We start from the raw sequence: 16,432 nt of genomic DNA, 5'->3' as shown, positions 1-16,432 counted from the left end.
TAATAATATAATGCGAAATTTAAATATTCGCCGAGGATGTCTTGGCAATAACATTACATGGATTACTTACTGAGCAACAAGTTGTATAACTGATGCCAAGATTATGTATTATATAAATCCTTATGTGTATATAAAAATCGCCTTTAATATAATTATTATCAAGTCAATTTATCTGTAATCAAATTTGACAAAGATGTGCATCACCCATTAATCCCTCGTATTGAGTTCCGATTACAAGTAAACAGCCAATAGATTATAAGATATACTAGTTTCAAGCCGCGGCTTCGCCAGCGTGTTTGGGTTGCAGGTTTTAGAGATAAAAAATAACCTATTGCAGACTATGTCGCTCAGTGCCAAATTTCATTCAGATTCATTCAGCCGTTCTGACGTGATTAAGTAACTAACATTCATCCATCCAAACTTTCGCATTTATAATGTTAGTAAGATTTATAAGAGTAATTCTTAAAATTATTTTTTAAACCAGATAAATTTCATTTGTATATTTTACGTCACAATGTAGAGATCAATAACTAAGATAGTTTTTTGTATTATTAAATTTGCAGATAAATATGTATTTATTTGTTTATAGCGAAACAGAGGCAGAAAATTAAGGTGACTATAATAACTCACTTATAATTAATTCATATATAATTAAGTATCTTATGGAAATAAGCGTTGCAAGCGCCATCTAGTTTTTACACATTGCAAAGCTTTTGACTTTTGATATATTACTCAACTTGTTAGATTCTTAATAGAACCAAGACCCGTGTGTTCTATTCATGATTTTAAAATCATGTCAGCTATCTGTAACTATTCAGTGAACTGATGTTTTATAAGGACAATATATTATTCACATCAGGCCAATTGCTTCATTCCATTTAATGATCTTGTATCGTAGCTCTACTGCACTATAGAACGCAAGCAGTGAACGTGCCCTACTGACACCGAACGAAATCAAGAAGATCGCCGTGCTCCCATCGGAATACAAAGTGACATCAACCACTGAATAAATAGCTATGAAATTGTCGTGTCCATTCATCGTCGATTCATATAAATATACGTTCTATTAATTATTACGACACGTATGGTGACTCGTAACTCGTAAGTCACTGACTATTCGTCTAAAAAACTTTAAAACGTAATCTCATACAACCCATTCCATTGTTGGATCGCGCGAAACGCCAATGCGACGTTGCCACACCGTGCGACCGAGTGTACGGGCAGGTAGCCTCTAGTCTACACAATGCATACAATGTAATTATTATACAACCAGCACTTGTCTGTTTTGAATATAAGTATTTATAAAATATATCCTATGGCCTCATGTCTCAAAACTAGTTTTACTGTGTACAGTAAATCTAAATAGAGTCTAATTCGAATTAAATCACATTTTATAAATAATATTATAAAGACAAACATTGAGTATCGAATACCTTTCTTTACATATATTATTTTCATTGAAAATATTCATTTATAGTATTATTTATATGCGTATCCGGCACAAGTTATAATTATCTGTTAAGGCGTACATATTATAGTTATACGTGACTAATATGTAATTAGTAGAGTAGTGATATCTTACATACCGTTTGTGGGCTCCATGTAGGAAATTTTTATCTCCATCGCTATATTTTCAGGTTTTGAGTCTGCGGAACTCATCTCATATTCCGCAGACCCATCTAACACAATATCACTCTTCGCCTGATTCGTAGAAGCGGCCAGACCCTGCGCAACACTCATTTTCGGAGACTCTTCGTGCATCATTTACGGACGGTTGAGCGAAACAACTAAATTTAGCTGTCCGCAGGAATTGTTAATTATCATCTACTTTGCTTAAGAAAATATTTTATCTCAAATTTTGTACTTAAATATCAATAATTCCTTATAAAACACTAAATGTAGGTCTCTAGGCCACTTCACTTACACTTTGATATTCCGACATAACTCGGGTTCAATAGAGCTCCCATACTCATGACTGACATTGAAATATGTCGGTAAAGGGCAGTGAGAAATTAACCCAATTTAGAAAAGTGTGTCATGGCCTATTTTAGAAAAATAAAGCAACTAAATATTTTTCTATCAAATAATGTTTTTTAAGCGTATTACAAACGTCAAAATACAAATTAAAAAGTAAAAGTATATAAGAGTACTTCAATGTCTATAATTCAAATAACTGTTAGTTGCTTAAAAAAATAATGTAAATAGTGCAAAATGAATACATTTGCTTATGAATACGCTGAGTTGTGTAATAAATGACCGTTTCTATTGCACAATCCTTTCACAAGGGCTTCGAATGTAGGTCAATCTGTTTGACTGCGATTACAAAGTTTCGGCATTATGTGAGTTAACTTATGATCGAAAAAAAATATTTGCAAAATATTATATACAATATGACGCAATATTCAAAATTATAGAAGAAATTACATAAAGTTTATAAAGTATTATTTTTAAAATACATTAAACTGACTACAACATCCGGTTGCAGTAAGCGCCATCTACCATGTCGATAAAGAACAACGTTAAAATGTAATTTTCGTCATATTTCACTACATTGTTACGACTAAGACAGATGTCACTACTCACTCCATATATCGTTTTTAGCACAGAGGCTCTATTAACCGCAGCGCACAACGAAATTTTAGGAAATTGCAATATTGTCTGCAATGTGGAAAATATTACCCGAGTCAAGAAAATATTTGTAAATACTAAAAAAAAATCTATTATATAATTTATAGTACGAACTAGTAAGTTAAAATGTTTTCTCGTAAAAAGGGAAAAGCATTTAAGTAATTTAACAAAAATTGCTACATTGCCTGAATTTTGACGATTTTATTAGACGAATCCAGGTTAAAGAAACTAATATTATGTGATTTCAGTTACTATTCATTATATGAGCTTAAGCTATAATAAAGTTGCAGTTTGCCAAAAACACGTAATCACCACACATTCGCACATACAATTGCTTTTCCATACTAGTTTCACGAGTCGTTAATTTAGATTCAATATTTTCATTTAAATTACATAGTTCCAACATATTAAATGTCATAGTACTTGCTTTTGAACGCTCATATAATGTTATGACTTATATAAATATACCATTGTCTATCATTAAAAATAATAATATCCTGTTGATTTAAAAGTATTTCAAGTTTGAACAGGTGAAATATTAACAGCCTTATATTTACGTTTTTCTAATTTTACAAGATATATTCTTAACATATAAACTAGATACCCGTTCGGATTGTATGAATAAAATTAATGTTTTTATCGACGATAATATTTCAATAATGATACAGGAAAATTATACAAAAATCGCCTCAGACCTGTGGTTGTTTTGGGATGAATAAACGGATATAATAGCTTTGAAACTATTTAAATTGCAAAATGTATGTTATTTAAAAGAAAACGTTTTAAATCAATGTTATTTGTTTTCGTGTACGGCTTTGGCCAGGAAAACAAAATATAATTCGCGTTGGTGTGTACGTGTTCAAATTCATATTATATAAATATCTTTATCTATATTTATTTTAAGTATCGTATCTTAACCTTTTCAATTCATTACCTCAAATTAAATAATTATATTTTATGTTTTGTATAAAATATGAGGTAGAAGGTTTTTGTAACTATAATGTAGTTGTTGTGAGGGCGTTATCCCCAAATTACAATAAGCAAAGAAAAATAAAATAAAACACTACTGATTTGTGTAAAATATTATAATTGAAACATAACTAGAAACATATATTTATAAATAAATTGTGTAACCTGTGCCATATAATTTATTTCAATAAAGAATCTTAAGTTACAGGTACAATGTCTAACATACAAAAATAGGACCACAGACTATTAAAAAAACCAAGCACATGTGACATTAAACTGCTTTAATATTTTTTTTTGTAAAGGATATAAAATTGTATCTCAACTGTTAAGGCACTTTTTCTTAATGGTTTAAAAAATCTCTCAAAACAATAAAAATATATTGGTATCGAATCAGTATAATGATAGTCAGCCTTTCATCAAACATACTCTCAAAAATGAACATGTGACGATTTAAGCGTTGCTTTGCTTAGCTTCTGTGAGGATTTCTCGGGAAATGATGAGTCTTTGAATTTGCGATGTACCCTCGTAGATCTGGTAAATTTTTGCGTCACGCATGAGTTTTTCCACAGGATATTCGCTATTAAAACCGTTACCACCGAATACTTGTACGGCATCTGAGGCGGATTTGTTAGCAATTTCGGAAGCGTAGCATTTAGCTACAGACGCCATCACGGTGTTTTTCTGGCCTGTGAATTGAAAATGGTATATTTTAAAATTATATATAAATCTAGCGGAAGAAATATTTTTTTAGTAAATTGCAAATTACAAATCTTATAGCGGTTTTTTGCTTATAATAAATCTATCAATATAATTAAGCAAGTAGCCAGAAACTGCAACTAAAGCATTTTTAAGGAGGGTTGGCTTCAGAAAGGGGTGGCTGCCCATTAAAGTCAAATCTTTTATAGAAAGGTGAGTAACAAGGCTTCAATAAATAGTTCAAAGTTCAACGTGTTATAGTGATTTTATAAGTGAGCGAAATAAATAATGCGTTTTAAAATACCGTGATCGACCATCCAGGCAGCCTTCTGCCAGGCGAGACGTGCTGTTTCTACACCGACGGCCATGTCTGCCAACATGAACGCTACGGCTTGGTGATGGGCGATGGGAACGCCGAATGTTTTACGCTCGAGTGAATATTTAGTAGCTTCGTATAACGCTCGCTGAGCGAGACCTGTGGCACCAGCCGCCACCTGTACAAAGGGGGATTTGTTGTTAAATTACGATCTATTAGACATCATTATGTTATTTTTATGGTTGCTAAAATATACATCAATTTCCATATAATTATAGCAATATTAGGTAAATTGTATAAATAGAATAATGGTTCAAAAATTTGCATAGTTATTTAAAATACATTGTTGAGTTATATTTTTTAAGTCGCAATTGTATATAAAAAATATAATTCTATTTACAGGTGGGCGGGTCTTGTCGAAAGCGCCCATGGCTATCTTGAATCCTGCGCCTTCTCCGATCAGCACATTCTCTTTGGGAATGCGTACATCTTCGAATGTAATTCCACGAGTGTCTGAGGCACGTTGTCCCATGTTCAATTCCTAAAAAAACATATTTACTTAACAAATTTCATATTTTTGTAAAATTAATTATAAAATAATCTCAAAAAGGAAAGGAGGCCTTTGTCTAGTAGAGTACGTTATGAAATAGAGACAAATCTTAACATCTTTATTATAATAAACAATATTTGTTTATATATTATTGCATTGATATGTTTTATCAATTTACCTTACGACCTGGGGTCACTCCCGCCCACTCTCTCTCGACGATGAACCCGGTGAAGGCTTTGCTGGCCGGGCACTTGGGGTCCGGATTCGTCCTCGCCAGTACGAAGTACCTTCGCAAAAGAAATTAAAAAATATAATATATTTTTATGTCCTTAGTGCTATTGTGTATAATTTAATATAGGTATATCTTTTTAGTTTTTCATATTAATGAGCAGGATATTAAATTGCGTGTAAAATAAAATAAATAATATAAATGAAATAAAATGTATAAAGGTATTATACATTTTTTACACGGGTAATATTATTAGTAGTATTTTTAGTAGTTATTTTTGTTGTTGTTGTTTTAAATTAAGCAAACAGCATGTTCCTGCGTCGAGTAAAGGGGAATAGAGAGGGCAGTGTTTGAGCACACTCGTGCATAACATGCCCTGCCGAGTTCGCTAGTCTCCCTTGAGATTAGCCGCCGTGAGCGATATCAGACATAGTGAACTCATGAGATTATGTAGTTTGTACATTAATAAAAGGCATCGTCTTGAATATTTGATCTTGTTTTTATCAATACATTATTTTAAAACACAAAAAGGTTATATTAGGTCTTAGGATGATTACTAAAATCTTTGCAAGTATTCGTGGGTGATTACCTAATGTGTAGTGACGCAATGTATGAAGGATGAGATTGCTTTATGGGATACCGGTTGCAGGGAATAATAGCTACGTCCACTCACCAGTTGGCAACACCACCATTGGTGATCCACATCTTCTGTCCGTTGAGGATCCATTCATCGCCCTTCTTTTCTGCCCTCGTCTTAATACCCGCTACGTCCGACCCAGCACCGGGTTCAGTGACACCATACGCCTAGTGGGACATTTCACATGAATTATTGTACTTAGTCATATTATTATGCGACATTGCGTTACATATTCAAAGTAACATATATTAAATAGGTAATAATCCGATTCAACAATCATTTTAACGTCTACTCAACGTCATTTTTAACATACGACTAGGAATGAATCAAATCGAATATCAATAACTACGATACTAATACTTATTCAAAATACCAAAATTGTATTTAAGTCGTCATTCGCATAACCTTTTTCCAGTTAACGACCACGTGACGTGTTGACGAAGTATGTCCACGTAATCCATTTTAAATGCCTGACAAACATACTGCTTAATCATCTGACTACGTTTTACCTTATACAACCGGCCATCAGTCATTATGATATGATTTGAGCTAGATGTTCTGTTCATAGAATATATAGAGGTTTGTTCTTTAGTCGTTTACGACACCATAGAGATAATCCACATCCACAAATTGTTATTGAAGTATTTATCGTAAGATAAATAGAAAATGTATCTTAGTATTTGGTTACAGTTACTTAGATACAGTTTGAATCTAATTGTTTATTTGAAGATAGAATAAGGTACGTTTTCCAATTAGACAACAGGTTCCTTAAAGCCTAATTTTTTTTACCTACTTTCATTAATAAAGTCAATTAAGTTGAAGTTCTTTGTATTCATTCAAAAAAATAAAATCAAATGACCTCGTGTTTTAAGCATTTTTTATATGGCATAGGTTGGCGGACGAGCATATGGGCCACCTGACGATAAGTGGTCACCACCGCCCATAAACAATGGCGCTGTAAGAAATATTAACGATTCCTTACATCGCCAATGCGCCACGAACCTTGGGAGCTAAGATGTTATGTCCATTGTGCCTGTAGTTACACTGGCTCACTCACCCTTCAAACCGGAACACAACAATACTGAGTACTGTTGCTTAGCGGTAGAATATCTGATGAACAAGCGGTACCAAAATCAATTGTAAATAAAGTAAAGAAAAAATATAATCCAAATGAAGTCAAACTTACAGCAACTATTGGTTCCTCGATCAATCTACCGAGATATTTCTTCTGCTGCTCCTTATTACCGGCCAGTATAACGGGAGTTTGCTGAAATATCGCATTATAAACTTTAATTTAATTTTGCGCTTTATTTTCACTTTAAAAAATATGTGACTTACTAAGGGCCCTTCAAGTGTATGTGTCATTTTAAAAGATATTATATTGCATAAGCTATAGATAAATCGTAGCCAAATTTCATTGTTTATTACGCAGAATGATAGTTGTGAGTGTGCGCTTGAAATGTCAATTTCCGTTATAGTTGCCTGTTATTATGTTTGTACATATTATGTAATATAATTTAAGTTAAAAATGTATCGTTACTGCTGACTATATTCATACTTATAAGAACTCTCTTCATATCTCACTTGTTAAATTTTGATAACTGACTTTTAATCGCTTTTTTGATGAGTTTCTTTTAGTTTAGATTATTATAATCAATCTCGAATTAACTTTCTTGTTCTTACATAATAGTTCTACTGTAGATAGTGACGGATTGTCATCGGGGGTTAAGTTACGTCACAGGCTATAGGTATAGCCCTTGTCGTCGAGCGTAATCGAATGATTATTAATTGAAAAAGTGTAATTGCTCGGAAATAAACGCGAGGTAATTTTCATATCGGTTTAATTCGCGTCCATGACCTACTTACACGAAAAATCGCTTCGGACCTAATCAATCAATCCAGTTCTTTGCACTATCATGACGTTTATAATCACCATAGTCCGATTCTTTTTTTAATATACGTGGGCGGACGAACGTATTGGCCACCTGATGGTAAGCGGTAACCATCGCCCATAGACAATGGCACTGTAAGAAATATTAAACATTCCTTAAATCGCTAATGCGCCACCAACCTTGGGAGCTAAGTTTTTATGTCCCCTGTGCCTGTAGATACAACTGGCTCACTCACCCTTCAAACCGGAACACAACAATATGAATATCTGATGATTTTTACTACCCCCAAGTAAGTGAACATAATTACTAGATTGAAATTACTTGTTGTATATTGATACGACGAGCAACCCGTTTTACATCCCGCAAATTCGATTACACTTCACAGGATGAAGCCCGACGACCAGTGCTATAACTATTTTTTTCATTAAATTTAATACATAATTCGACTACTTCGGGATCGCTTTTCTTGTCAAGAGGCGATTAAGATTTTGTTATTATAAAAATAATGAAGATGGAATGATGAAAATATTGGACACGGTTTTTTTTTAAATTACTCAGAAATATCATGCATTTATTTTTAAGATTAATTGAAAATCGTTTAGCGATATTCAATTGAATAAATTTACATTCGATTTAGTTTTACTATCGTTAGTTGAAAAGCGATTAGTATTCGAATCGATATTTTAGTTTATTAATTTGAATTGATTTACTAAAACATGTAAAATTAAGTTTACATTAGACGTTTCGAAGGAGTAACAAGAATAATTAAAACATTTAATTCGAATGATATTGTCTACAAGTGTAATGTGATAAATAATAAATGTTAAGGAAACACTAATTAAACATGCTTTTGATAAAACATTAACAGCGCCCAAAGGAAATTCGATCGTATTTCGATTGCTTCAAGCCAAATTAAAACGGCTTTTAATTCGTTAGTATTCGAGGAGTTGTTATCAAAACACAATCGAAAAATAATCGATAATGGAAATGTTAAGCTTGAAAAATGCGAACATTGGACACACCACACATTAGCACACCACACATTGCAACAGTTCTGCAGAGGTTTAGATGCAGTAAAGTATTTTAAAGGGCGTTTTTTCACAAAAGCCCTAATTTGGTTGTTTATTTCACATCTAGGGAAAAAATTAAATTGATAGGACGCGTAACGTTTAATAATAAACGACTCACGCCTAGACCACTAGCTTCCATTGCTGTCATGATACCAGTACAGCCGTAGGCCAGCTCTTCCGCTACCATACACCCATCAAAGATCCCCATATCCATACCACCTGTGAAATTGATGACACGTGGCGAAATACAGTTACAAGGTGATTGACAAAAGTGCTTACTAATGAAAAACGCACGTTCACAATTAAATGAGTATCAATCAATTTGGTTAAGAATTGATTAATGCTATTTCATTCAAAGCTTTTCCTTCCTTTAATGATAAGCTCTCGTTAAATAAACATCGTTTGGAAATGCACTTTATATACGTTGATCTCGAACATCCGAATCGATTTAAAATGATATAAGAAGTATTTGAGCCAATCTGATGTACTAAGTACTAAGATAATTTTAATTTGTGAACAACCACGAACCGAATAATAATTGTATAATTTGAAACCTCTGAAAAAATAAATGTTGACTCTATATAATAATATTGTATATAATGGCTGCAATTATACCATAACTAAAATAATAGCAATAGTTTTTGTTTATTGAAAACAGAATTATTGTTAACGGTATATTGCCATTTTTATGAAGTCAGTCCATTTATTGCGTGGGTTTCCCCCATTTGACTTTTTCTTCCAAACAATAATAGCGATGTAGCTTGTTCATAACTATTTCAACATGCTAACCCAAGAAGGGTGAAGAGTCAGTTATCTTCGAGTGTCTACGGATTTTATGATTCGGTCGGTCGGTGAAATATTGCGAGCATTGCTTTTTCCATATCATGCTGACCGACCGAGCGAAATTATAATAACGTCGGAAGAACATCCTTCAACTCAAATACCTCGAGTATATATATGGTTCAATTATTTTCTACGACCGAATTTACTAGTCTTGTCCGACTGAACGTCGATTTCTGGCCTCAGCTGAAGATACAATAGCCATGAGAAATTTAGTTTAAGATTGTCTAAAAGCGAAAAAATCGTTGCAAAAATACAACGATTTGAAGTTTTTAGTAATTGATATAAATAATTATTTTTTAAACATCTCCTAGCATCCTTTGCAAAACTTTGGCCATATCTGGCCGAAGCCGAAGATTCAGTCGGACAGTAGTGATTACACAGTGAATAGTATAAATAAATATATAAAAAACACTCGTGATCATAACACTTACAACCTTACAGTAAATTTGTGATGGTAAAATATATGCCCAAAACACACCCAAAGCAGTACCCCTAATAACTATTATAAATATTTTTTTATACCGATTTACATTAAATTGTTTTTAAGTCGCAGTAAATTATAGCTAGTGTCAAATTAGAAGAAAACAATACTTTAATCCAAACTCTAACTCTTTTCTTTGGACGTCTTATATTATTTAATTATTATAATTATGTATATAATGCTTGTGAATAAAATATATATGTTTAAAAAAATCTACATTTCTGAGTTTCTTTGGGAAATATAAATATTTCATGGCCGAATGATGACGTCAGTCGTACATGATCAAGAAGCGGAACAGGCGATAAATTCTGTTTTTTTTTTTCGATCTGATAAATATTTTATATAAACATAATATTCCAAAATGGTGTTATATACGAATCTCATATACTTACGATACATCGCAAACGATACAAAGATATGAAATTAACATTATTTAATTTAAAATATTACTTTTATGATATAAATATAAAAAAAGAGTTATAAAAAATAAAAATGGTATTTGTATACATACATATATAACAATAAATAACTGCAATCGTATATAACTATAACATTCACGACACTTCTATCTGTTTAACCATGAATATTAATTTGAACGCGAGTTTTGTCAATAAAATCGAGGTTGATGCGAGTGATAAACAATGTTAAATGGACAATAGATTTGTTTTTTGAAAAGGACAAATTCATAATGCCTTAACTTTGCGTGGGTTGGAGAGATTATAAAACTGTGTGTGTGTGTGTGTGTAAGATATGAATGTCAACAGTTGCATGTTACAGGCATTAAATTACATTAACTAAGAATTTATTTACAATTATTACATGACAGATTGAACAAAAAAACCTTAATCCGTATAGTTAAAAGTTGTATAATTATAAAGTCGCCGTTTTACAGACTTACTCCAAGGCCAGTGCCGCCAATGGCTGTCCCAATACCACTACATCCAAAGGAAAATTCTTCACCAATTATGCACTCGTCGAGAACTCCAAAGTTTCCCATGCCCCCTGAAAATCATCCTTTTCTTCTAATTTTCAAGATACACTTCTTTCACTTAGAATTATTTTATATTTGGTTTATTTTACGGGAAACTATTACCTAAAGGCGGACTGGCGACCCGCATTGTACGCCCGTTGAAATAAATATTTATAATTATTCCGAAAAGTCAGTCACGTTTTATAATTGAATAAATAATAATGATGATGAAAAAAAATCCTTAAAAAAATAAAACCGCATGCGTTCCAAAACTTTATCAAGACTAGCATATAAAGCCGTAATGCTCACTCCGACGTCAGTGATATACATCGCTGCCATAATGCCGGAACAGCCAAAAGCTGTCTCTTCACAGATTAAACAACTCTCCAATACTCCTAAACCCATTCCTCCTGCGAAATCACAGTTAATATTCGAAAGCACTTTTGCTCAACCTTTCTAAGTTTATATTAATAATTTTAATCGTTTGGAAGAAATAAATTGGCTGTTTTCTAACTTTAGTATTTGTACTTTAAGTAATATAAAATAAAAATATAGTAAATGTAAATTAGAAAATAATAAAAAAAATTATATACATAATATTAAATACTGCAATTATAACTAATGGTTGCTACGACTGTTTATCCTTCTTCTGAAAACAATTAAAAAATAGCGACTCTTAGTACTACTAGTTACGAGATCATTTCTTTATGACATTAATAATTTTACAACAAAACAAATTTACTTCAGGATGCAAAGGTTATTAGAGTGGTTTCGTATCGAAGTTAAAGATTAAGAATTATGATTTAAATAAGTTTACCGCAGTGCTCGGGAACGTGTCCGTTCATTAGACCGATTTCCCAGGCTTTCTTTATGATGGGCCACGGGTACTCGCCGGTTTTGTCGTACTGAGCGGCAACTGGTACGATCTCCTCTCTTGTGAATTTGCGAGCCAGATCTTGCAGCGCTTTTTGTTCATCGTTTAACTCTGAAATATCGTTTCAATAATGTAAAAGTAAGTAGGTATGGAAAAATATACTTAAATTAATTTTATTAGGACCAAGACCGGCGTTACGACCCCAGGCTGGACATGTTCTGGCCTGTTGTTGGTTGAATTTTTGTGAAGAAATTTGTTTGAAAAATTGAGAAATTCTGCTTGCACTTAACATTCTAAATCTCGAGTAAATTTTATTTAGAATCAAGTTACGGCCTTTGTGTGTTTGTTTATCAGTATTTTTCAAAAACCAATAATGTAGTGTTTGTCAATAACCATAATTTATGCACAAATTCCTCGATCGACGTTCAATTTATTATTATAGTACATGTTTCTCATAGCCTGAATACAATAAGGTAAAGTTTAACGAGTTCAAATTGTCATTATGAATATTTATAATTTACGATACCTCATTACTGTTTTTTTTTTTACTTTAATAGATTAGATTTTGTACCTTGTGCCGGCTTGTGTTTTTACTCCACTTCGTAGACAGTAGTTGAATAATAAACATAATATTAAGAGATAAAATCTCATTTAATACCATTTTTTTTTTAAATAAATTGACGTACGTTTTTTTTATCTCTTTTTTCACTCTCCTCCCATTGGATGAGGTTTGCCTCGACCTACAGCAAGTACCTGCTACCTAATCGCCTCGCGTTATTATTAGATGCCCCTTAGTGATGGAATGAGTATCTATATTATCAATGTACCATTCGCATTTATAAAATTTAATCATTTTATGAAGTCGATAAGATAGCTCGTTAAAGATATAGTTATTATTCGAAGTAAACATTTTAAGAATTAAACCCAAATTTATGTTCGATAAACAGTAACATCTGATAAACAATTACATAATATTATGTAATACATTGTCTTGGCAACGATTAACAGGTACAAATAAATACCAACTTGTTGCCATATTTGAAGCTGTTATATTCTTTAAAAGGAGAACGGAGCTGTAAATAAAATAACTTACCGAAGCACATGCCAGTGGTAGGAATGGGCTTCGCTGATGACGCCACAGGCGTGGACGTCGACAACTTACGATAAATAGGGCGCGTGGCGCGTACAATCTGAAAAGACGTGTAGGATTAATTTTGACGATTGTTACAAAACGTATTTAATATTTTTATACGACGCCGCCCTTGCAGACGACGTCACTGGAAGTGCAGGGATAATACTAGTTTGATTGGTGTCTAATATTTATTAGTAGCCATCCGCAAATATCAGTAATGTAATTATTTGTTAGCCTACAAAACGGAATTAAAGATGTTATTTTTATTTAACTATGTGACTTAAAATATTATCTAGAAAATAAAATATAAATATTGAAATATATTTAATACATATTGGTTTTTAAAAACACTCAAAATATTATGTACTAACAAATTATCAAACATATACGTTTTTATTTTACTATAATATCATTAACTATGATAATGCCTTTAAAGATAGACCTTCAAACTGTACAATCTATACATATTTTTTGTTAATAGGTTCAAAGTTCTATAACATTTAATTAAATTTGAGTTTAATGAACTATTCTACGCAAGTTCGTATACATCGCCTTTACAAATCATAGAATAAATTCCATTAAAGGGCTTATTCTTAAAATATTTATATATAAAAATTATGAATACTAGATAAACCCTTCATAACCATAAGAAAAAATTATATCCATACATTATCTTTAAAGTATGAACAATATTATTGAATATTTTGATTGACACTGTTTTTAACATTGAAACATGTATGATCATCATCGTAATTATTTACTTGCATTTGGAGTCTATGTAGTGATTATCCATAACTGCATCAACCATCCATAGTTTAAAAACCACCCACATTTAAGAAAATTATGTGTTTTTGTGAAGTTTATTTTTACATTAGATCTAGTAATCCTGCTATTACACCATTATCAAAGGTACCATATTAGAAATAGGTTTATTTAAATTTCAAGTCTAAGTATATAAGATAATTTCATATTAAGCTAACTCTATCACTCAGCAATGATTTAACAAAAAGTTACGACATTTCCATCGCAAGTTAGTTTAAAGATTAGTACAACTAATGAAGGTTCTAGAATGTACTATAAAGAACACAGTCACAGCTTTGAAAAAAATGTGCTTGTATTTTATTACACAATAAAAAATATAATTCTAAAAAGTCTTTGTATTAGGCAAAAAAGTATACACAAAAACATACTTATAGTATAAGATAAACAACATCATAATATGATATCTCATAAATTAGAATTAATGATAAGCACAGCATTTAAATTGTAAGGTTTTTGCATATTTTAACTCGAGAACATTATTATGTGTATAAAAATACAAACCATTTTTACTTAAGCTATATTAATACTCTTCTGTAGCCCATGATTATTTTATATATTTTAACTAATGACACTCCCATTCCGTTAATAAGTAGTTACAAATGCTCGACAAAACTTACATCACAATTTTTATAGCATAATATTATATTTGCATGTATGTATAAGTTTTATATTTATGAATGATAATGACATTTTATAAGTTACAATTTATTTAATGATATGATGTGTGTTTTTTAAATTGTTAGGATGTAAAGCATTACAAAATCAATATTTCAGACTTTAAAAAAACAGGTAATAAACAATCTATACTAATACAGAGTTACTTTGGTTTTAATTTTATAAGTATGAACCGTGCTGGAACTCCAAGGAAGGACTTAGTTTTTTTATATATATAATACCGAACAAACAATATCTAAAACTAGAGCAAATCTATGGAAAACAAATTTAGAAATTGGTATAGATGTAGGTAGAACTACTTATGTTTATTGGTAAATTTAAAATATTATTTACATAAACCATTCTATCTAATATAGTTATATTACCTTACATTTTATACACAACTGCATAATACTGACACTTTATCTGTAGTGCATATTTTTAAATACTGATATGTATTGCACAGCAAAACCTTTTAAAAAGATTTTTTAATCAAGCATAAAACTTAAACAGATAGATAGCATACAAAAAATTGCAACGATATTCAAACACCTTGTTTAAATAAAAGCATTTTCGTGATTTTTATGTAACATAATTTGAAGAAAAACGTAATGGTAACAGCAAAACAAAATTTGGTTATTATTAAGAATAATATTTTTTTTAATTTAAATAGATGATAAAAGGGTAGTATTAGCTAATTACATATTAAAAAATTAAGAATACAACACTACACGCAAAAGCAAAGTGTACTTTGGATAAACGGAACTTCAGCCAGTACACAGTACATTGAACTTTGGACTCGTGTCTATAATAGAAACTTTAAACATATAAATAATGCTAGTCATATGGGTGGAATATTAAAATGTGAAACATTATTTAAGTTAAATTGATAATCTTAAAGCTATTTGTAGTTTAAGTAATAATAATATTATAACTATGGAAAAGTTTACTCACTTGGCTTAGAGGATTCATAGTTCGAATTTCAGCTCTTTTGTAAAAAGATGACTTCTGTGCTAGACTTTAGACCCGATAATAAATTTATAATATTATAACGACCTTACTCAATCCACGTCGAATAATCATAAGAAAATTAAATGCTTCCAAAACAAACACTTGCTCTTGTGTTGAGCAGTGCAAGAAGTGTTCGTATTCGTTCGTGCTTCGTCTTTTAATATGCACAGATAAGATAAAGGTAACATTAACTGCAAGAATTATTCGACAGCTGTATAAGGTGCGTTCATGTTAGCATAACAAAAGTGGTTTGAAGCTTAAGCTAGTATTCAAAGTTTTTCTAAAAACATGATAACTTATATTTCTGACTGCCTTCATATATTTTAAGGTGGTACTTTTTACTTGTTGAAAGGGTATAAATGAATAGTATATTATGCTTCGCCGCCACATGCTACGTTTTTAAGGAAATCTTTAAAATAAAACGAATATTAGAAGGAAATAATAATTTATTTCATTATTTATACAAATGTATGAAAATCCTTAACGAAAAAAAGTCGTGTTTTAGGTATTTTGCAAGTTAGCCTAGTATTAATAACTTTTTAATATAGTTAATAATAAAATAAAATTAAACAATCTTTTAAGTTCCAAGGATTAGATAATATACAAAAGTATCAATTATTCTGCAATACTCTACTTTTATATTTCGGTTATCATTCAC

The 16,432-nt window shown here is 31.3% G+C and overlaps 2 protein-coding genes across 4 annotated transcripts in view; both read right to left on the bottom strand.

Annotated features, from left to right (window-relative positions):
- The window catches only part of LOC125076247 (nuclear hormone receptor FTZ-F1), a 69,388-nt gene extending 67,441 nt beyond the window's left edge, over nt 1-1,947 (bottom strand). The window contains exon 1 of the mRNA XM_047688331.1: nt 1,587-1,947. Within this exon, the coding sequence (XP_047544287.1) occupies nt 1,587-1,764 (178 nt within the window). The 5' untranslated portion in view covers nt 1,765-1,947. The remainder of the gene's footprint in view (nt 1-1,586) is intronic.
- A 1,811-nt stretch (nt 1,948-3,758) lies between these two features.
- Nucleotides 3,759-15,924, bottom strand: LOC125076251 (probable medium-chain specific acyl-CoA dehydrogenase, mitochondrial). 3 transcript variants are annotated; one of them, XM_047688341.1, is made up of 10 exons: nt 15,718-15,924; nt 13,249-13,345; nt 12,099-12,266; nt 11,591-11,691; nt 7,212-7,292; nt 6,062-6,192; nt 5,338-5,446; nt 5,010-5,150; nt 4,598-4,787; nt 3,759-4,283 (listed from the first exon to the last, which is right to left on the bottom strand). In XM_047688341.1, exons 1-10 carry the CDS (start codon nt 15,733-15,735, stop codon nt 4,048-4,050), a joined length of 1,272 nt encoding a protein of 423 aa, XP_047544297.1. In that variant the 5' UTR covers nt 15,736-15,924; the 3' UTR covers nt 3,759-4,047. The 3 variants fall into 3 exon arrangements, with proteins under 3 accessions (XP_047544297.1, XP_047544295.1, XP_047544296.1); XM_047688339.1 differs by lacking the exon at nt 11,591-11,691 and adding an exon at nt 11,210-11,313; XM_047688340.1 differs by lacking the exon at nt 11,591-11,691 and adding an exon at nt 9,106-9,206 and having other exon boundaries at nt 15,718-15,923.
- Between the last annotated feature and the right edge of the window lie 508 nt (nt 15,925-16,432).

This window comes from Vanessa atalanta, chromosome Z, assembly GCF_905147765.1.
Source record: "Vanessa atalanta chromosome Z, ilVanAtal1.2, whole genome shotgun sequence".
In the NCBI taxonomy this organism is placed as follows: domain Eukaryota; kingdom Metazoa; phylum Arthropoda; class Insecta; order Lepidoptera; family Nymphalidae; genus Vanessa; species Vanessa atalanta.
Note: the sequence above shows the minus strand (reverse complement) of the source record. Positions and strands in the feature narration are given on the sequence as shown.

Excerpts from the sequence above, each read along its gene's own strand:
- LOC125076251 (XM_047688339.1), bottom strand. Across the intron at positions 7,293-11,209 it reads TTGGCGGCACTGGCCTTGGA|CAAACTCCCGTTATACTGGC; the intron begins GTAAGTCTGTAA and ends GCGATATTTCAG. Across the intron at positions 6,193-7,211 it reads TCGAGGAACCAATAGTTGCT|GCGTATGGTGTCACTGAACC; the intron begins GTAAGTTTGACT and ends ATGTCCCACTAG.